This window comes from Vigna unguiculata, chromosome 5 (assembly GCF_004118075.2).
Source record: "Vigna unguiculata cultivar IT97K-499-35 chromosome 5, ASM411807v1, whole genome shotgun sequence".
Classification (NCBI taxonomy): Eukaryota; Viridiplantae; Streptophyta; class Magnoliopsida; order Fabales; family Fabaceae; genus Vigna; species Vigna unguiculata.
Genome location: NC_040283.1, coordinates 45497582 through 45520075, shown reverse-complemented (window position 1 = coordinate 45520075; position 22494 = coordinate 45497582). Strand labels below are relative to the sequence as shown.

The following is a 22494-nucleotide window of genomic DNA, read 5'->3' as shown; positions in this document are numbered from 1 at the left end:
ATTTATTATACCGATGGTTTGATGCTTCTGATAATCTATTTTATATTCATAATCTAACAATTTGTATCCGAGCCATATTAGAATTATGATTATGTATCGTCTTTGATTGCATCAACCTTAATCTTTTGTTTCCCAATTTGATGAGAAAACCTAATTGTGATTTAGGGGGTTTTCTTTTATCTTCTTCTGGAAAAAAAATTGTGTGCAATTTCGTGTCACACAACAATCCTATGCATTGTTCTTAAAAACCTCAATCGAAAGCCATGGGCTAATTGAGATTTTTTTTTGGAAAATCTCTGATTTGGTGTTGATTTCTCTCTAAATCTCAATGTCCTCAAAATGACATACAATGATAGAGTTGAAATGGAAAAGTCCATATGCTTTTGTTGTTGATAGTTTAATGTATGCTCAAGTTTGTATTCGCCTTGATATTGCTTTTGTTGTAAATGCTTTAAATGTTTTAGGGAGATACTTGAGCGATCCAGGTTTGGGTCATTGGAAAGCCGTTAAAAGGTCTTTAGATATTTTTTGCAGAGAACCAAGGATCACATGTTGACCTATAAAAAGTCTGATCAACTTTAACATCAGGTCATTGGTTGTTTTGATCTTGATTTTGCTGGTTACCCTGACGACCGAAAATCTACTTTCGGATTTGGTTTTATGATGGAAGGAGAAGTTATTTCTTGGAAGAGGGTTAAACAAACTCTTACAACTACTCCTGAAGGCGGTATGTTGCTTGTTATGAAGCACTTGTTAAACTGTGTGGCCTAAAATTTAATTTTTGGCTTTCAAATTGTTGAAAGTATTTCTAGGCTACTTATAATATATTGTGGAAATACTACTGCCTTGTATGTCTCTCAAAACAACATACGTTCTGATGCTCAAAGCATCTTGATATACAATTTATGTTTGTTAGAGAGAAAGTTTTAAATTTTCAGACTCCGATTGAGCATACTGCTACATAAGATATGTTAGCAAATCCACTAACTAAAGGCTTAGCTATTGGACTTTTTCAAAATCATGTAACTCATATGGCTGTGGTTAAGTCTTTTGATATACTAGGTTAGTGGGAGACAAAAATGTACCCTTTATATTATTATGGCTTTCATCAAATGTAAATTTATATATGACGTCAGATTCATTACATCTCTTTCAACATATAAAATGTTTTAACCATTTTGGGATCACATATTTATTATGTTTGTTTGAAAATTTAAGCATATGATGTGTATCCTTATCGGATATTATTTTTGTGATCCATGCTTATATTTTTTGATTGGTATTTGTACTTATGTTGTAATTGATATAATTAATTTATTTATTAATGTTATCCAAATGGGAGATGGTTGTATTTTATATAATTTTATTATATAAAATTATTATTCTTTATTATTATTATTGGATTAACATTAATTAATAAATTATATTATTTTTAAATATCAATTATATTACACATTTTTTTATTAATTTATGGATAATACATATTGAGTTTCTGATAAATGATCTATGATGAGTTATTGAGAGGTCTCTGATCTCGATAAAAATATAAAATTAATATTCCATTTCTCAATTTTAAGACGACTACCAACATATACATTCTAAAATAACCTCCTACTAGAAAAAGAGCACTATCATCTCACACTACGTATATTTCCATATTCTGTTATTATATTACGAACTGCTCTTATTATTTAGAAATAATTTATTATATTATTGGTTTGATGTTTCTGATAATCTATTTTATATTTATAATCTAACACACGTATCCCAACACGGGCCGCTGCAAGGCTAACACATGCGTGAAATTCTCCGACGAGAACGAACGCAACCGCGCCATGACCGAGATGAACGGGGTTTATTGCTCCACCAGAGCCATGCGCATTAGCGCCGCCACGCCCAAGAAAACCACCGCTGGTTACGCCGCGCCCGCACCTGTCCCCAAACCGGTTTACCAGATTCCGGCGTACACTGCGCCGGTTCAAGCTCAACCTCCGGAGTATGATGCTAATAACACTACCGTGAGTTAGTTATGCAAAAGATGGACCAAAGAATAAAAAATATACACACATGCGTGTTTATATTATGTATGTGTGTGTGATTTTCATTGTCTCGCAATGTTTCACTGACATGATTTCTTTTTGCAGATTTTTGTTGGTAGTTTGGATCTTAATGTGTCTGAGGAGGAACTGAAGCAAAACTTTCTGCAATTTGGAGAAATTGTTTCTGTTAAAATTCCGCCTGGCAAGGGATGTGGCTTTGTTCAATTTGGGACTAGGTTCTCTTATATTTCCCTAGTCTTTTGAACATGTTTTAGTTTGAAAAAATTATTGTCTGTTTTTCTTGTGGCATCAATCTTTATTTATTTGTACTTATTTATTGAATATTGATTGTATTGTATTGTATTACACACTGGTTCTTGTGTTTACCTTTCCTATATCTTGTGTATGCTGCAGGCAATCTGCTGAAGAAGCTATTCAAAAAATGCAGGGAAAGATGATAGACCAACAAGTGGTCAGGATTTCTTGGGGTAGGACCCTAGCTGCTAGACAGGTGATTTTACTTTTAGAAATGACCCCTTTCTTGATAATTTTTTATTTATTTAAAGGTTTTCATGCTGTAGCATGGTGCATTTGTGATTAGAGATGGCAAATAAATTCGTTTCCGTGGGTATTGTCCGAATCCGTTTCCGTTTTGACGGAGAATCCCCGCATTGATTGGGTATGGGTATGGGTAATCCCCGACTTTTTCAGTTGGCTATAGAGATGGGTATGGAGATGTACATATACCTGCCATAATACCTGTCCCCGTCATATTTCCATTCTCGTTTAAATTATTAAAATATTCACAATTAATCAAGTAACCCCTATATATATATATATATTTTATTTTATTTTTCTATTTTTTATTTCTTTTAATTATTTCACTTGTCATGAAACTCATTCTCATCTCCAATATATTTTTTATTTTATCATAACCTTTATGTAGTTATGTTAAAATGATGTATGTTAATAAAAGAAAAATTGTGCCTCACATTTGAATATTTATATTATTTTTTAATATTTTTATTTATTATAAATTTTCCTTTCACATGAGAATGTTTATACTCTCAATTTAAGGTAATATAAAAAAAATTCTTTACTTATTATTATTATTAACTTTTGTTTAATTTGAAGAACTCTTTTGTTTCATTAAAATAATTTTCGTTATTTTTCAACCATTAAGTATATATGTTGATATTTGAAAAGTTTTCTTAGTTCTCTAAGATATTTCTCGTTTTATCATACCTTAGTTGTACATTTGATTTCCTTTGTGTGATATTTTTCGATAGTCTCACAAATTATTTCTAAAACACACATTTGTTAGTTTTTTAATATTTTTATTTATTGTTTTTATTTTCATCATGTAGAATAATATTTCGATATATTCTATCTAATTATTTTTTATTTTATAACTCATTATTAATCATAATGTAATTTTTTCACTTTAAATTTTGTTTGAAGTGGTTAAAATTTTATATATATATATATATATATATATATATATATATATATATATATATATAATGATATTTAGGAATAGTATATGATAATTCACTACAAGAAAAATATGAAATGGTGACTGATTTAGTTAATAACTCATATCAGTCACTATTTTTCGTCATTGGTGGTAGTAGTTGATTTATTGTCTGAATCAATGACTAAATTAGTGACCGATTCAATGATCGAATCAGTACTTGATTTAGTGACCAATTTAATTACTAATTTATTTGTAATTTAATGACACATTTTTTGGTCACTAATGATATTTCTATTTATTTTTAACCACTTCAAACATAATTTAATAATCAGTTCTCTAAGGTTTTTTTCATTTTATCATACCTTAATTATACATTTGATTTCCTTTGTGCGATTTCTTTCGATAGTCTCTCAAATTATTTCTAAAACACACATTTGTTAGTTTTTTAATATTTTTATTTATTGTTTATTTTCATCATGTAGAATAATATTTCGATATATTCTATCTAATTATTTGTTATTTTATAACTCACTATTAATCATACTGTAACTTTTTTCACTTTAATTGTATAAATAACTTTTATTTACTACAATATAAAAATTTAATGTAATTTCTATGAATATTTTTTTGTCACTATCCTACATATATTGAAGTTCAAAAGATACAAAATCTATGTCAAAATTTTATTATTATGTTTATTATTTGTTCTATGTGTCATTTTGATGAAGTGATGTATTATAACTTTAATTAGTGTATAAAAAAGAGATTCATTATAATTTAAAAAATTGAAGTAAACAAACATTTAAAATATATTTTAATTTGAATATTTGTTTTCCTTTTATTATTTGTTCTTTGTGTCATTTTGATCAAGTGATATATTATAACTTTTATTAGTGTATAAAAAAAAGATTCATTAGAATTTAAAAAATTGAAGTAAACAAACATTTAAAATATATTTTAATTTGAATATTTGTTTTCCTTTTATATTTTTTGAAATATTTTTTAGTTTTATCAACTAAGTTCATCAATGTTGTAGTTTGCAAATTTAATAAATGTTTTGGTTCACATGAAATTTTATTTGGTATTCTAATATAAAATGTAAACAATTATAATTTATTTTAAGGTATTTGGCATCGAAGAAAATCCTCCTAATATTGAATATTTCATAATATTATGTTTTCTTTACCGTAATTTTTTTTCTTTTATAAAAATTAATATTGAAGTAGTTAGAACACGGGTACGGGTATGAGTACGAGATTATACCCGTTACCCGGTGGGGATGGGGATGAGAAAAAAGTTTGATACCCGTTGGGTTTGGGTATGGGGATGGGGATGAATTTTTTATGCGGGGATGGGTATGGGATAGCGAAACCCGTCCTCGCCCCGCCCCGTTGCCATCCCTATTTGTGATCATTATGAATTAGCATTTGTGATACATTATGAATCACAATCTGTATAGTCTTTCAAAATATCTAGGTTGTTAATATGGCACCAACTACATGGTTTTAGACTCTCCGGAACATCTCCTGAACATTTGTGACGGCAGTGGAACTTGATCCAAAAATTTAGGAGGTCAAATTATATTTATTATATATAAATTATTTTTTAATTAAAAAATAATAATTATTTTACATTATTTTTTTTTTCAAAATAAGCATTCATGATAATAGAATCCTAACAATATAACAATAATATATATGAAATAGTAATATAAAGTTTATCATCAACAATAATATATAAAAAAAACAAAAGTTTTCTTTAGTCAGGGTACTCCTCCAACTTTTGAAACCTAATAAAAAAACATTCAAAAAGTTAAAATATGTTGTTGACAATCAACTTATTGGCAATTAGAATTCAATGAAAATAAACTCAATTATCTGTAACAATGAAAACATCTAAGTCAGGTCGTTCGTTTGGTTTTTTACTAAAAATATAGCACGGTAAGTAATATGCAACATCTTTTAATAGCGAATACTCTAACCATGAAGAAAATAAGCTAAACCATGTGCACTGAGATCTTCTTGGATGATCATCTTTATCAGACAATGGATAATTTTCTAGATGCATTTGATATGGACTCCGTTTTAGATAAGCTCTTCGTACTTCATCAATTTGATATGGTGGGTATTGCCAATTTTGAAGACGCTTCCCCAGATCACGTTCTAAAGTATTTTCAAATACATAATATGTAACTTTTCATAATATGTAACTTTAGGAACATTAGAGAGTTGTTTTTCGTTTTCTTCAATATTTGGATTGTCATGAAGTTTCTCAATTTTAGATGACGTAGATACATTTTTTCATCTTCATCACAAACCTTCCTCTTGAAAAAAGAATCAATTCTTTTACTTTTTAACATAATTTTTCTAATATAAATTTGTCACCTCTCACCTATTTACAAAAAAAAAAACTATATGAATACTCCAAATTAAATCTTAAAAGCAAGATTCAATATTTTAAGAAAATTAATCTTTTAAATGATTAGCTTTCCTTATAGTAGATTCCTAATCTTGTTCTTGCCTTACACAACTTCAAAGCCTAAAATAACTCTATCTATACAAAGAAGAGTTTGATAAACAATTAAAGCATAATTTTATGATATCTAACAGATAGAGATATGCCTAGAGCATAGGAAAGCTACATACAAAAAGAAAACAAATTGCTTAAAAAAAGGGAAAAGATAAACTTACTCAAAAGAAGAAATTGTTCGTTCCAAAATATTCATTAACTCTTCAATTTTATCATAGTGTAATTTGATTTTGAAAATAATAAAAAATTGATAGTGAAAATTAAGATAGAAATAAAACAAGAGAAAAAGATAGAGACACATAAGAAAGAAACCAAATAAATAAGTATAAGAAATTATAATATAAAAAAACGTAATTTTTAAATTTAAAAAAATTTTTCAAACTAAATTAATATAAATAAAGTAATAATATATAAATAAAATAATAATATATAAATAAAGTAATAATATATAAATATATTTTCTTTTAAAATATATAAAAAGTAAAATAAAATAAAAATAAATTAATATAAATAAAATAATAATATATAAATATTAATTTTTAAATAAATAAAAATAAAATAGAAAAAAACGGGGTTGGGAGAGGCGTAGCTTTCCTGTCATAACCATCTTCCGCTACTGATTTGTGAGATCGTGAAGGTGATATTGGTGATGTGTGAATGCCTGATGTGAGGGACTTTGAGAACTTTTAAATGAACTGGTAGAAAAGAATGAAATAAAAGTTATATTGTAGAAATCATGTGCAGATATTATTACTAAATGGTTAGTTAAAACTGCAAACTGTCATGTAGATCTTATTTGGAAAAGTATTTATTTATTGGGAGGATGACAAATTAGTGTTTCATCAAACGTGTTTATCTTTATGTATGTTTTTTAACAATAGCAACCCCATGAGACAACTATAAGTTCCATTTTAACTAATATAATAATAATAATAATAATAATAATAATAATAATAATAATAATAATAATAATAGAAAAAGACATGTTGTCTCCATCTGACATCCATGTTTGTTCAAATAATTGACTGGTGACAGAGAGAAGCGACCCTTCAATTCTTCACAACAAATGCTAGTGCAATGCAAAATACGAGGAAGGACTGTGATTCTTAGATGCAAAAGTGATATTTAAAACTATTCATTTTATATTAACAAATACTTGTGTCTCCTTTATTTATTGATTATATCATAATATATGCTTTTTTATAGTCGATTATAGTGTATGAAAATACCCGAAGCATTTAAACTTATACAATTTTCAGAATATTTTTTTATACAGATTTCAGAATAACTTAAAAAGTAATTCAAATTTAAACTTCTTTTAATTTTGCCTTAAAAAGTAATTGATTTGATGATAATTGTGGAAATAGTTCATATGTATTTTTCAGCCTCAGACTAAAACAAAGATGTGGAATTAACTTTCAAGCCAATAGGTAAAGGTTAATTAAAATTATGTTAATTAATAGAAAAACTATAGTTTCGTTTAAAGAACCAATATATACACCCGACGTATAACATAAAAATAATATTATAACTCAAACTCTTCTATTCGATATTATTCAGATAAGTGTACTTGAATTAGACATGTGAAACCAAGCATTTATATTGATAGGAACTACTCTATCAAGATGCTCTACTGAACTACCACTCCCAAGATTAATCATTGTTACAATCATAAGAATAATGGAACCATTCTTATGATAGAACCTCCTACTACTCTCACCACCTAACCAGTGGCGAAACTTAGACAAAAAGTTTAGGGGTGCCAAATTCAAATTTGTATATATAAATTATTCTTTTTTAATTAGAAAAAAAAACTCTTCATTCTTTCCCTTCAAAATAATTACACACGATAATAGAAGAAAAAAATGAATATCATTCACTATCATAGCATAAAATAACCATAAAATAAACACAAAATTTCTAAATTTCTACATTTAGGATTATATTTCTTTGGAGAAAAATATAATTATGGTTTATATCAATTTCATAAAAGAATTCCTAAAATCATAATTAAGATTCATACTAATTTGGAAAACACTTAATTTGGGAGAGATCATCTGAAAATGTGTTATTCAATCTCTCTCTAAGAGATAATGTGAAAATGTGTTTTTTAACATCCTTGTTCTTTAATATCTCTTTCTCAATTTATCTCTTTGTCTTTCTTTTCCTTACACTTTCTTGATGGTTTATCTTATAACTAGAAATAGAACATTAATTTCTTACATTAACAAAGTCTTTATCAAGTTAATTTTTATTTTATCTTTATTTTATTTTTTATTATAATTTTTCATAATATAAACTTAATTCAAAAAAAAAATTAAATTTTTTTAAAAATAATTTTAAATATATATATATATATATATATAATAATTTTAAATATATATAACAATTAAAATAAAAAATTTTGGGAGAGCCTTGGCTCCCCTTAGTCATAACCAAGGTTCGCTCTTGCACCTAACTATTCTCTTTTATATGAGTATGAATGAATAGCTAGTAAAGTCCACATGAGTATAAATAGCTAGTAACAGGATAACCTCACAAAATAGAATGGTCCTAATTAAGACACACCCTAATAAATACACCTCATCAATAGAATTTCCTCCCCAAAAATACCTTACAACAACTCAAAACATATCTTTATATCATAATATAAACCAATCATATACTTTACTTTACAAATTCACAACATTCAAAGAAAGCAAAACAACCAAAATAAAACCAACAAAACACGGCATTTAGAATTTAATGATCATGTTACAAATGTATATTTACATTTTACAAATTATCCATTCTAAAGTAAACAATAATTATATCTTCTTTTACTAATTACATTGGAATTATTAAGCAATTTACTCTAAAATTTTATATTTTTTTATAGATAAATTATTTTCTCAGTATATTAACCGAAAAAGTATTTTCTCCTAATAAATATATTTTTTCATTTTTTATTAAATTCTTTATCATAATATTAATAAGTTCTTAAAAAAAAAATACAGACAAGGTAGAGATAATATAGAGGCAGTAAGTTGGCATTGGTTTTATTGTGAATTGCTGCATCATATTTTCTGGGTTTTTGATATGTGAACATTCATTATGACATTGTGATTTTGCTATGATAAGAAATTAAGAGTGAGAAAAAGAAGAGGATCAGATACTAATTTTTGGGTGGAAATCGGAGTTAACAAAGGACGTTGTTAATTCATCTAAACAAGCCATCCGAATTCTCTCAGGAGTTGCTGGACTGTCAAGAGGAAACCATTCATTACGCCCCATTTCGGCTCTGGCAGCTATGATGGCATCTTTGATGGCAAATAACACAGAAGATGCTAGGAAAAATGGAGGCTCACCAACTGCTTTCGAAGAATGGATGGCCTTAACATTTGGATGACCCTACAAATCAAACAAGGTAAGTATAATCAGTTCATATCTTCAATTTTAGATTATTGTCCTAAATAGCATACTTAATCACAAATAAATGGCTTTTTGCGTTAGGAATAATCCAAGTGTGAGTCAAGAGTTCCACATTAGATAAAATAAACAAAGTTAAACACTATATAAAAATAAAGACCCATAACACCATTGTCTTAAGGTTTTGATATAAAAGTGGTGTCAAAGATCTTATATGTGTAAGACTAATGTCATATAATCATATAAAACCACAATTTCTCAATGACTATAACCAAAACATATGAAAGAATATGTAACCCATATATGAAAAATATATATAACCCATCATTATGTCATGTGAAAACACATTCAACATCTCTACTCAAATCTATTGGTTCCATTGTTCCCTAGTCCTAGAATTGGGCCAGAACTTTTTCTTAATTACAAGAATTATCTTTGTTCATTTTTCATCTTTACAAGTATCCTCTCTACTCTGGGATTCATCCACTTATCTCAAGAAAAAGACAAAAAAAAAAAAAAATTGTTCAGGGTTCAGGAATATACCTTCAGAAGTGAGACGTTAAATTTGAAGGGAACATCATTCACAGAAGGAATTTTATAAGCTCCAGGTCCAGTTGTGTAAAGGCATCCAGGCGGGATCCATTTATGTGCTGCATCTCCCCATTTAAGTTCTTCTAAAGCTACCCAACCCATACCTTGAACAAAAGCTCCCTCGACCTGTGAAAATAAATAGCAAGAACAAAATATGAAATTATCATGAAAGAATATAACAATTCAAAAATAGGGAGAAACTTGTAATTCAAAGGAATCTTAGAGTGCTTAATCTTCTACACACGCAAAGAAGTTAACTTTCAGCATTTTTCCCAAAAGTGTCGATATACAAAGAAACCAGAATCAAACATCCTGCAATAAAGGCTACTCGAAAAACAGTTTTTTAAAATTTTCATAATCCTCATAAAGTGAAACCATTGCATATTAACCCAAAGTTATTTTACTACAATCAAACAATACATTGTAATTTCTCTGATCAACTCAAAAAGTGAACACAAGCATTTCGTTTTAGAATAATGCTTAAAGATATTTAACTTATTTATGAAAGCCAAATTCTGTTTACCATTGTAAAATATTAGGAAACTGACTTAAGATCTTTTTTATAAAGTTTTCTGAATTCCGTTTAGAGGAATTTTTGTCCTCTCTGCTGTGCTAATTTTCCATCCTTAACCTTGTATATTCAGAAATTAACAAAAAACAATTACAAAAAAAAAGTACCTGTCCAACATCTATTGCTGGATTCAGAGAATAACCTAGATCGAGAAATACGTTTGCCATTCTCGTGTGGAAATCTCCGGTCAAGGTGTCAATTTCAACCTCAGCAAATGCAGCCCCATAAGTGAAATATCTAAAAGGTTTTCCTTTAGCCGTCACCCAATCAAAACCAATATCAGGCGTAATATAAAATCCATGGGCAGAAAGGTCTATTCGCTCTGCATAGCACGCACGAACTAGCTGAAAATAACAAAAGCATAACCAAACAGGTTCAATAGTTTTCAATCACACGACACCTTGTAACAGCAGAGACAATCGAAAGTTCCTTGTAATGAAAAGACTTCTTGACATAGTCTATGTATTTTTATTTTTATTTATTTTTATATGGTCTATGTATGCAGTATATGACCTGCACACTTTAGCAGAATTCGTAACATAGCAGATATAACTTCTTAAAAAATCCTGTACCTAATGTAATCACTTATATCTGTTTCATCTTGAGAACCAAGATCTATATTTATATGAAAATATGTAAGATCTATTAAAGTGCCTTTTGTTTTTTAACTTTTTAGAGATTCTACAGAGCCTAACCATTTTCTTAATTTCCTCTCACACCTCTCAACTCCTCAGCAATTTTTTTTTCCATAATTTTTAGATTTAATAATTTTTTTTTCTCCAAACTATGTTCGGATTTTTCATTTGGTTTTTAACAACTTTTTCCTTTTGTCCTTCAATATCTCTTACTTTGTATTTCATCTATATCATTACATTGACTCTGTTAATTTGACATGTAATGATATGATAGAAAATCGTCATTAAAAAAAATTCAAGGACCGAAAGAAAACTCACAAAATATTTTGCTGACTAAGAAAGAAAATCTAAAAATATTTCAAGGACCACTAAAAAAAAATTGAAGGATGAAAAACTGGATAATTTTTTTATGAACGAAAGTAAAGGAAATATTAGGAACCAAAAACATTTAAATCTAACATTTATATAGAAATACAGCTTCCATGAAATACAATGACAAAATTTGCTTATTTAGTCATTTATTCTGAGTTGATAGGATGACTAAGAAGCAAAGTTAAAAAAATTTGATTACCTCAGCGAATGAGTCGAAGTTATGCTGTGAAGCAATAGGTTTCATGCGTGTCATTATCTGCTCACATGCATCTAAAACAGCTGCTCCATACATATCAGAACTTGCAGAAGCTGCTGTTGGAGAAGCATTAGGAACCTAATTTTGCAGCAAGCATGAGGAGATCAAGCACTTTAGCATCAAAAACAATAGTCCAAGATTCAATAAAGGGCAAGGGGGAATGGAAAAGGATAATCCAAATGAACCAGAAAGTAATTAAGGTTATTGGATATTACTACGTTATTCAAAATATTCGTAAACAGCAAGGTTCCAAACACACCAGCATCTTTCTTATGATTCCTTGCTAGCTTTAGTTCTTCTCCAAAATTATTTTGAAGAGTTGATCTAGTTTTCTATCATATTGGAGATCCTATATCGACTATAGATAAGACTAAATACAATATATAAATGACAACAAATCTTAACTTACTAACCGGTTTTGCGAGGATGAATTAAGCTTAAACTTACTTCCCAATATATAAAATGATTACAACGATTTTCTATTAATTATATTTTGCAAATCTGTGCAACTTTCTGAAACTACCAACTGCAGTTTGGAGTTCTAAACCTTGAATTTGACTTTGCTGATTTTCTTTTCTCTTGGAACAAGTTCACTTCACTAAAACCTCAAAAAAGTTGCAAGGGACTGAGAAAAAAGAAATTGATAAATTATTTATCTGGTATTCTGCCAGTAGCATACACTAATTTCCAAGAAGAAAAATAACATAAACACGTACAAAGAGTAATTCAATACCTTGTCAGTACTAGTATCTGATATAAAAACAGAAGTAAGAGGGATATTAAAGGCCGAAGCAGCAATTTGAGCAACCTTGGTATGCAAACCTTGCCCCATTTCTACACCCCCATGGGTAACTAAAACCGTTCCATCCGTATAAACTTGAACCAGAGCACCAGCCTACATTTATTAGGAAAACATGAAAGTACACCATTATTACTATCTAATAATGCAATCATCTCACAATAAAAGTAGGAATAAAATGCAAAAGAAAATTCTAAATGAAAGAGCACATAAATATGAACCAATAAGCAAATAATGTAGGTCTAATTGAACTAAGCTGTCCTATGATTAGTATCATTGGGATTTGAATTTTAGGCTGGGCTTCGTAATATATATTTAATCTAGTATAAATAGCCCTTACTCGATGTATAGTATTCAGATCAAATTTTATGCTTTAAAATTTGAAGTGGTTTATGTCCATACTAGACGTAATAAGAAGAATAACACCGAAAATATATATATATATATATATATATATATATATATATATATATATATGGAGCAACATAATTCGAGAGGAAGAAAATGCAAGCAGCAGAATAAGCCACGTAATCCCTGCATGGACAGATTTATTACATGTAGAGATAACTTGAACTCCCATTTCCACATCAACTTTCCCTTCTCTCAATCGCAATTTTTTAAGATATTTCTCTTTATATGCTTTCTCTGATGTAAGAGAGGTCTAAGAAATAAAACGCACTTCACAAGCTTTTCCTTATCTCCTAGAATTTCATTTGAAATCACTTTATTTTTCATTTTTAAAAAATTAAAATATCATGACAGAATTCGGAATTTACCTGGTTCATAAGCTTAGTTGTAAAGGATATACCAAACTTATTAGGAACCATAGCAATGCCACGCTTCCTCCAGCGATTATGCCTATTGAATTGATCAACTTCTTCACGTGCCTTCGCAAAGTCACAAGATAATTTAAGTTCATTCCACAATGGGACTAGTGTGCTGTACTGAACTTGCTGGCCATAATGCAGAATGGATCCTTCTCCTTGGAAGTTAATTTCCTATTAAGAAACTTAGTTCAGGAAGATTGACTAGAGTATCCAAAATCAAGTGAGATGACAGTGAAATTTCAAATGTATAACTAAAAAAGACAGAGAAATCCAATATTCTGTAACTTACCCTTATCTTTTCTGGGCTCATCTTGAGTTCCACAGCAATCCTTTGAATCCAGTTTTCAGTAATGAGCATGCCTTGAGGTCCACCAAATCCACGGAAAGCAGTGTGGCTAGGGAAATTAGTGAAGCAAACTCTCCCCACTATTCTCATATTTGGTATTTCATACACATTGTCTGAATGAAACATAGCACGTTCAAGGATGGCAAGTGAAAGATCCAGTGAGTTTCCACCATTGTTATAAATTTCAAGATCCACTGCAAGTACCTTCCCTTCATTTGTAAATCCAACCTGAATCGAACAATAACTCTCATTAATAACTCGACTACAAGAACTAAAAAGAAAAAAATGCTGTTACTGAAAAAAATTGGAAGGAACAAGAATGTATAGCAAGAAGCAGAGCAAGGTTAATTATCTCTTCTTGGTAAAATTTTTATTCCAGCATTGAGTTCAATATCAAGATCTTGGTAAGGCATATTCCCAAACTCAAATTGTGAAAAAAATAGCAAGCGAAAGTATCTCATATTTATAATGTAAGAATACAAAAATTTCACAGGATTTAGTTTCAGTAAAATATTCATGTATAAAGAAAAACACCACATATATGCGAGTAAATAACAGTCTATACCTTGTACTTCCCAAGGAAACTATGGCGTTGCCCAGTAATCCTCATGTCTACATCTCGGTCCAGTGTGATTTTCACTGGCCGATTTAACAGATAGGATGGAACTGAAGCTGCAGCAGCAATAAACGCTGATCTTGTCTCCTTGCCCCCAAACCCACCACCAATTCGCTTTGTTTTGCAAACTACCTTTGACATGGGAAGGCCAAGAACATGAGAAACATATTTCTGGTGCTTCTGAGGAGCCTGCAATGACACAATGCAGTTATTTCCTTCAAGATTATGTTACGACCAACACCAGCCAGCACCATTCAACAATAACACACATGCATTACTTCCTTACACAGGTCTAGGCCTATCTAACACAACTAAATAAGAAAGTGAGAATGAAGAAAACAACACCAGCTCCCACAAAAAGCCTTGCAACAGAAAACCAGAGGACTAAATGTTTCCACCCTGTCAAAATGGAAGGAAAGGAACCATCTGAACATATTGATAATTCTCTTTATTTAGTCGTCTATCCTTCTCAATTTCAAAACCATCAAAAAAGATGTCCATATGAGCACCATCTCCTAATAAGGTCTTTTTTGCTACAAATTTTAATTTTTCTATCCAAAGCTTTAGATGAAAACTGCTGACATAAAAATAAGTCCGATTATTCAATTATTCAACTCAAATTTCAGAATACCCTCTATCCCATTTTGAGTTGTACAGCAAATAGAACAGCATGTCTTAGTTAAGAAATATTAGTTATGCCAAAGTCAAAGTTTCCAAAATGGAATAAGTTGTATTTTTGAATGCCCTCCTATTTACTATTTCTCCATTGTTTGACTCTTCTATGATCATTATATATATCTACAGTTCTCAATACATAATTGTATATGAATACTAAAGTGGTTCAGACATACATGGCTGAATCTTTCCAGAAAGCAATAGATAGGATTAAACAAGTTAAAGACTTCTGCAACTTCAGTTTCAGAAAAGTACATGTATTAAAAATTCGCTACAAAATTGTGTAACTTACTTGAGTAGACGATATCATATGAACTTCATTTCCACCATCCACTGTCCATATCAAACTGCTTTGTGGCTCCAGATAAAAGTGTTCCTGACCTCCCATGACAACTTCCCCTTCAATTATTCTATCACATAGACCTGATTGAAAACAGTGATCAACGTCACCTTTACTCAAACGCTTTTCTGTGTTGGGATGAAAACTTCTAGCATTGATAGCATCCTGTATTGAAAGGATGGCTGGAAGCTCCTCATAGTTAACATCAACTTTACTTGCCGCAATCTTTGCATTTTCATGAGTATCGGCCACAACTATTCCTATAACCTGCAAGCATACATGAATATCCCATTGACTAATAATGGCAAAAGGCTAATGCAAGACTAGATATTTCATTAAAATTTATCACTACTGCATGCAAATGTCATCCTTCAACTTTGAGGTTTTGTCAGATGCATACAGAAAATGAAAGGCAGTCATCAGTTGGAGGCCAAATGATTATTCCGGTGTGATTGGGTAAGAAGCCAGTGAACTGGGAAATTCATAATAATATAAAGCTCGAAGTACAATTTGTTGTATATTTGTATGATTAGACGATAAGCTAATTGTGAAGACTAATTTACAGAAGATTGTGAGGGATTTAAAGCATGAAGAGTAAAGTGTGTATATTGAAGTCAGAACTCCTTTCCTTTAATCTCAAAAATATAATTAGAAATCACTTTTTAGATACTATTCAGTAAAATAGATACCTGGCCCACACAAGTGACATGATCTACAGCGAAAAGCTCCTCATCAGCAACAACTGGTCCAATTTTAATATCACCTGGTACGTCTTTGGCCAGAAATATGCCCACAAATCCAGGTGAAGATATGGCCTCTGAATCATCAATACTAATTATTCGGGCATGAGGTTTTCTACTCAAAACTAAGGCAGCATGCAAACCATTTGGAGGCATTTGCGTGTCATCAGCATATTCTGCCTCTCCTGTAACCTGAGTGCAAGTTATGTTAGCCTGGTAGCCAATCGTTCAACAGAAAAGTAAAAGGCATAATTTGCAGAAAATGACTACATACGCCAAACACACCAGAAAGACTGACAAGACCCTAAGCTAAAATGTGAAATATATGAGAGGGAAGGAGGACAATGTAGGTAACAAACGGTACAGGCAACTCATTGACACAAAATATATAGGAAAGACTCAATTAATATGATTAGAATTTGCTGGATAAACTAAAAACAAGGATCCCATATATTTAAAATTTTGAAAAAAAAGTAGCCAACAAAAAGGAATATCGTTTCAAAGCTTATGTTTTTGTATGTAAGATACTAAATCGATGTATATCATTGAATGGTCCGAGAAGGCATCAATGCCAATAACATGCCAAGACATATGAATGATAAGTGCAAAAATAGATATAAAGAACATGGAAGTTGCATTTAGCATTTAAAAACATGGGGACAACGGAGACAGTATATGTTTCTTCAGAGCATTTCAGGTTTGACATGTGACTTCTTTATAGGGTCAAAAAGTAACAAATTACTGCCACAGTTTAAAGTCCACTACAATGTAGAGATAACAAGTAATAAGTAATAGGATTTAATCACTCATACAATCACACTTGCAAGTTAAACAAAAAGAGAAGCAGGGAAAAAGATACAATATTTTATAAATAATTTAGGGAAGATACATTAAAGTAAACTTGGGACATGACTTTGCCAAACAAGTTCAACAAACCTGAAGTCTTGCAGATAGATGAACCTCTGGAGAACCCACCGAAGTCCCGCGTTTCAGGATTTCATAGTCCTGGGAGCCAGTGATTGGTGGGCGGTGGACGGAGTGCACAGCAGATAGATGGGATACTGGTATACCCTCTTTGATGCTATCCATTTGATGAGACACCCACAGAAAAAATTTAAAAAAGAAACTTAGAGTCAAAGATTTCCGGAACTCTATCATTCCACCAGGAGCATTGTCCTTGAGTAATATATCCTTTTGTAGGACTTTCAATGCATTTTGCAACAGATCTTGGTCCCAAATCTTTCCTACTAGAAACTCCTTAGTTTTTGTTGCTGCAAGTGAATATGGAGCCACCCCACCATAAAACATCGATGCATCAGCAACCAGCCAGTTTTTACCACGTTCCTGAAGGTGAACACGAAAACCAGCATTTACAATTGCAATGTCATCATCCCTTCTGTGAGACTGTTTAAACTCTTTCACAAACTCAAAAGTCTTATTCCAAGGCAAGAATATTGAAAGCAAGATTTCACCACTTGCCAAATCTACTTTGCGATAGCCTGGGAGGAAGAAATTTTCTGCCAGGACTGTCCTTATGTTTCCTTTAGAATCAATAATTTGAAATTTTGCTCTAGATGCCATCCATAGAGGATTCAGGTCTGATATTGGACTGGCAGTACATATATTACCGCCAACTGATGCAGCATTCCTTATCTGTGTTCCAGCAAACCATTTCAATTGCTCAATAAAAGCCTTACAAGACAAAGTTTCATGAGCAGCTCGCTCAGTTACAACCTTCTTTAAGAAATTCATAAGATCAGATAGTCTTACTGCAGCACCTATCTCGATTCCATCAGCCTTTGCACTCAAAACATTTAGTTCCGGCACATGCATTACAGAAATAAGAACCTGATACGGCATTCTCTTTAGCCTCATCTCAATTCCTACTTCAGTATTACCAACTATCAATTTTGCATTATCATATTTTGCTTTCAAATCTAATACATGTTGAAGTGTTAAAGGTCGATACCACATTAGCCCACCAAATCCAGTCAAGTTTAATGAGGTTGGTATTCTTAACAACAGTTCAGGAGGAAAAATAAGCTCCTTTTCTGTGTATTTGGTCCCATCTATTTCATCATAGGAAGTAGGTTCACGTCTATGATCACTGCCCGTACATTTATCATTTACATTGTTTAAATTGCATGAACAAGGTTTTCCTGTTGATGGGCAAACAGACTTGCCTTCTTCAAGGTTCAATGAAGAAACACCAGTATATAGCTCATTGCTAGTTTTTGCAAAGACACGGAATGCATCAAGAATGGGTCTGTAACCGGTACACCTACATAAATTTCCTGCTAGGCATTCTTCTATTTGTTCTTCACTGGGTGGTGTTTGACTTGATCGCAATAATGCATACATGGACATGACAAAACCAGGTGTACAAAATCCACATTGCGAACCATGAGCGCGAGCCAGGGATTCCTGAAGAGATAAATGGTTAAGTTCACAGTATTGACAGGTAAATATAAATTTAAAAGAATCAAATATACTTTTGTCTATGAAAAGTTACTGTTTTTGATCGCTAATAATTGTATTCATCCCTGATCAAAATTTTATTTTGTTTTTGTCCTATAAGAGCGTTATTTAAATCATTTCATTGTTCAAAGTGTTTCTACGAATTTAGGGATAAAAACAAAATAAAAAATCTATTATCAATGAAAAAGTTAAAGAAAGTTAATAAGAGCCAGAAATAAGATTCAATAAGTTATAAAAAATCAAAACCATATTTTTAAGCCGAAGCCCGGAGATAAAGACAGGACACCATGAGAAACCAAACAAAACAAGGATACTCAATAGCAGTTAACTAAACCACAAGCATGACAGAAGAAGATAGTATGAGCATGTGTCACCTGGACAGGGTGTAGTCCACGCTTGCAGCTTCCCAATCCCTCCACTGTAATCACATGCATCCCTTCTACAGAATACAGAGGAGCTAAGCAAGCATTGATAGCATAGTGTCTGAAAGAACATTTTCAATTTTCACACTAAAGTAGTAAATTTGATGTCAAGATACAAGAAAGAAGCGCTTCACACGAAGGATCATCAAAACATCAAGGCACAAGAAAGAGTGAAAGACACACTTACGAGCATTTCCTCGAGTTTCTATCATACTGAGAAACCATAACTGTGCAAGCTCCACAACCACCTTCCCCGCAGCCTAGTTTAGTCCCAGTCAGACCTATATCTTTTGTTCCAAAAAAGGTGGCAAACACATAATTAGGTTATCTTCACCATGAAGAAAGATTTACAACAACAATCCAAAATTGAGCACCTCTGAAATATATGAATCATGAAACGCCTTGACTTTGCAAATAAATAGTAACTAATAATACAATAAAAACACGTGTTCCAATTTTCTAGCGATCAATCAACAAATTCTAAAAGAAAAAAAAAAAAAAAAACCTCTTCAGTTCATGAACCCAGCTCAAGAAGTTGCCATAATCGCACGCAAGTGAAGTAAGATCGGGAACGGATCAAACAGGTGTGAATAAACAGCTGTTGAGCTATTACAACTTAACCAGTGTTCTCAAATATCCAATTCGAGTTCCAATTTGCTATAACCAACAAAAAAAAAAAAAAAACGATACCTCTGAGATACTCAAGAAGAGTCAAATGAGCTAATCCATCAGGTAACACTCTACGAACTCCGTTAACATACACGATAGCCTCATTCGACACCTTAAGATCGTGTTCTCCCTTTTCCTCCGTTTTCAACGATCCCATGGAAGCAAAACGGAATCGACCGAACGGAACAGCTTTCTTCTTTCGGTAACAGTAACAAACTCTTACGGTTTTTCACAGCACTCAGTTACTTCCACTTCATATTTGTGATCATAACCAAACAAATAAACAGCGATTCAATCTTCTCACTCCTACTCTGGGCAAAGGTGTCTCCAACTCACCTACGAAAGACGATTACGCAATAAACGAATTAAGAAATGCAACGTTGCACAAGAGCAGAGAATATAAAATTGAATAGTAAATATTAAAAAAGAAAAAGTGGAATAGAGTTTTGGCGCAATGGATTTGTCTAGTGAATCACGCCTTGTCTGATCGTTGTTGCGAAGAGGATATGTCACACTGTCTTTGCTACGTAGGATTGAAAAGACACACTATTAGGCGGTTATGGAACTTATCTTTCAATACCATGAATATGCTGTCATAAAATTAAAAGTCTGCCAAATTTATCAACAAAAGGACAATCTAAATAAATAATATTGTTACAATGATATTTTCAATATTTATTACATATTACAATGATATTTCTATTTTCAATGTTTATTACATATTCACATGATCATTAGCTCTAAATAGCCAAGTTAATCTTTTATACCATATAAGTTTAGATTCTCCTACATATTAACATTTGTATCCGTGTCATTGTTGTGTCAAAAGAGGTAGTGTATTAAATATTATAAAAACCATTACAAATTAAGAAATAAAAAAATCAATGTATTATATTTAGGCAGGTGAAAATTGTTAACAAATATAATCAACTCTTAAATTAAAAAAAAATATTATATAAAGATATGAGAGAAATGATAATCCCTTCCTAAGTGGAAAAATACATTCAACTTTATAGCTTGGTGCAATATTATAAAGAAGTATTCATTACGACAATTAATCTTAGTATTTATTTAAGGATTAATTAAGTTTTATGTCCTATAGCAACTCAAATGCGTTTTTATTAAATCTTTTAAAGTATATTGAATGTATAAATATTTAAAACTTTTGGAATGAGTATGTGACAAAATAGTTATATTGACATGTTATTTTCCTTAAATGTGTTACATAATAATATTTTGTTGTAAAATAACATATTAAGGGATGGTAAAATATTAGTGTCTGTCGATATTCATAGATTTTATCTGTGACAGATAGTTGATATCACGAGTATTTATATAATATTGTTGATTGATCGCTAGAAAATTGGAACACATGTATTTATAAATGAGTCGGGTACAAATATCATAATATCTTTGTATTCATGGATATTTGTTATTAGCAAAAAAATAAAATAAAATATATATTTTATTAAGTTATATTTAATTAAAACTAAAATTTAATTTTTATTTCTTTTTATGTTTTTTTCAATTTTATTTAGATTTAAAATTCATAAATATTTTTTAAATCGATATTCAGCATGTAACAATATCAGTAACGAGTGAATTTTTTTGTTGCAAGTTGAACACCAAATTGACATTATCCATACCTAACCTGATCCGACCTGTTTCATCCCTAAATATTACTATGAGAATCTCCTCTAGAAGTTTCCATAGTTAACAGAAACAACTTCTAAAGTTAATTCAAATTATCAAACTTGATGAAGGATTGACCCCAACCAAGGATGAAGGCACATGCTTAAGAAGACTAAGCATGTTTAGAAAGGAAGTTCATTAATCCTTCATCCCTTTCATTTGTGTTTGTTATTTTTGATTCCCTAAGTTGACTCAGTTGAATCAACTTTAGTTGACATTTGACTAGGTTTGACTTGTTAACTATAGTTGACTTGACTTAAGCCAACATGCTAATCTATGTTTATTTGCTTTGTAGGTTAATTAGGAGTAAGAAAACAATGTTAGGTGGCGCATGGTGATTGGGGAGCATAAATGATGTGGAGGAGAGAGTAAAGCAAATGCATAAAGCATAAAGTAAAAAGCATGAAGCAAGTGTACCTATGTACCTTTGGTCTCCTTTGTTTTTAGCACACTTTGACCACTTTTTGGAGACATATGAGACACATTCTTTGTCTCCTTTTGTGCTAGAACGAAATTAGCCTTGCACACACCATAGTTAGCTCTTTTGTCTTTCATTTTTGTAACCTTATTTGACCTAGTTTCTAGAAGCTAGGGTTAGGTTTTTGTAGAGACATCATTAGGTATCTTTTATTTGCTTAGAGGCCCTTAAACTCTTCTATATAAGGGGTGCTCCTAGACATGTAAAAGGGTTGAACATTTTGAAGTAAAAACACTCTTGTGTCTCAACCATTTGTGAGAGTTTCCTCCCTTGGGAGTGAATACTTTTAAGCCTTATCTTGCATAGCAAGTGGCGGCACACATCCACTCATCTTCAAAGTTGTCATGGCTTCTAGCCTAGCCTTGTAGTGCCGTGCTTCTCACATTTTCACCATTTCTTTCCTTTCCATTTTATATTTTCTTCTTCCTTTAATTGTTCTTGATTTTCTATGGTTTATGTGCTTTCCATTTCCTTTTTGTTTTGAATCAATCCATCATCTTCTTCTCTTGAGCTTTGTGAAAGGAACCTTCACAT

The 22494-nt window shown here is 31.0% G+C and overlaps 2 protein-coding genes across 4 annotated transcripts; one reads left to right on the top strand and one right to left on the bottom strand.

Annotated features, from left to right (window-relative positions):
• The first annotated feature begins 349 nt into the window (after positions 1 to 349).
• On the top strand, positions 350 to 7179 carry LOC114184774 (polyadenylate-binding protein RBP47-like). Its single transcript, XM_028072084.1, has 6 exons — positions 350 to 505; positions 589 to 727; positions 1771 to 2018; positions 2145 to 2275; positions 2454 to 2550; positions 7081 to 7179. Exons 1-6 carry the CDS (start codon positions 350 to 352, stop codon positions 7153 to 7155), a joined length of 846 nt encoding a protein of 281 aa, XP_027927885.1. The 3' UTR covers positions 7156 to 7179.
• Positions 7180 to 9058: 1879 nt separating this feature from the next.
• Positions 9059 to 20326, bottom strand: LOC114185523 (xanthine dehydrogenase 1-like). 3 transcript variants are annotated; one of them, XM_028073282.1, is made up of 14 exons: positions 19812 to 20318; positions 19309 to 19408; positions 19074 to 19182; positions 17158 to 18645; positions 16171 to 16413; positions 15434 to 15748; positions 14416 to 14655; positions 13794 to 14078; positions 13454 to 13675; positions 12612 to 12773; positions 11822 to 11956; positions 10723 to 10959; positions 9997 to 10170; positions 9059 to 9435 (listed from the first exon to the last, which is right to left on the bottom strand). In XM_028073282.1, the coding sequence occupies exons 1-14, from the start codon at positions 19945 to 19947 to the stop codon at positions 9193 to 9195; spliced, it is 4089 nt and encodes a 1362-aa protein (XP_027929083.1). In that variant the 5' UTR covers positions 19948 to 20318; the 3' UTR covers positions 9059 to 9192. The 3 variants fall into 3 exon arrangements, with proteins under 3 accessions (XP_027929083.1, XP_027929084.1, XP_027929085.1); XM_028073283.1 differs by having other exon boundaries at positions 19074 to 19138; XM_028073284.1 differs by lacking the exons at positions 9059 to 9435; positions 9997 to 10170; positions 10723 to 10959; positions 11822 to 11956 and adding an exon at positions 12458 to 12503 and having other exon boundaries at positions 19812 to 20326.
• Between the last annotated feature and the right edge of the window lie 2168 nt (positions 20327 to 22494).

Coding starts and splice junctions, on each gene's coding strand:
- LOC114184774 (XM_028072084.1), top strand. CDS start 350: ATGATAGAGTTGAAATGGAAAAGTCCATATGCTTTTGTTGTTGATAGT. Junction 506..588: donor GTTTGGGTCATTGGAAAGCC/GTTAAAAGGTCT, acceptor CTTTAACATCAG/GTCATTGGTTGTTTTGATCT. Junction 2,019..2,144: donor ATGATGCTAATAACACTACC/GTGAGTTAGTTA, acceptor TTCTTTTTGCAG/ATTTTTGTTGGTAGTTTGGA.
- LOC114185523 (XM_028073282.1), bottom strand. CDS start 19,947: ATGGGATCGTTGAAAACGGAGGAAAAGGGAGAACACGATCTTAAGGTG. Junction 15,749..16,170: donor ATGTCACTTGTGTGGGCCAG/GTATCTATTTTA, acceptor GTATGCTTGCAG/GTTATAGGAATAGTTGTGGC. Junction 12,774..13,453: donor CAACTAAGCTTATGAACCAG/GTAAATTCCGAA, acceptor TAATAAATGTAG/GCTGGTGCTCTGGTTCAAGT.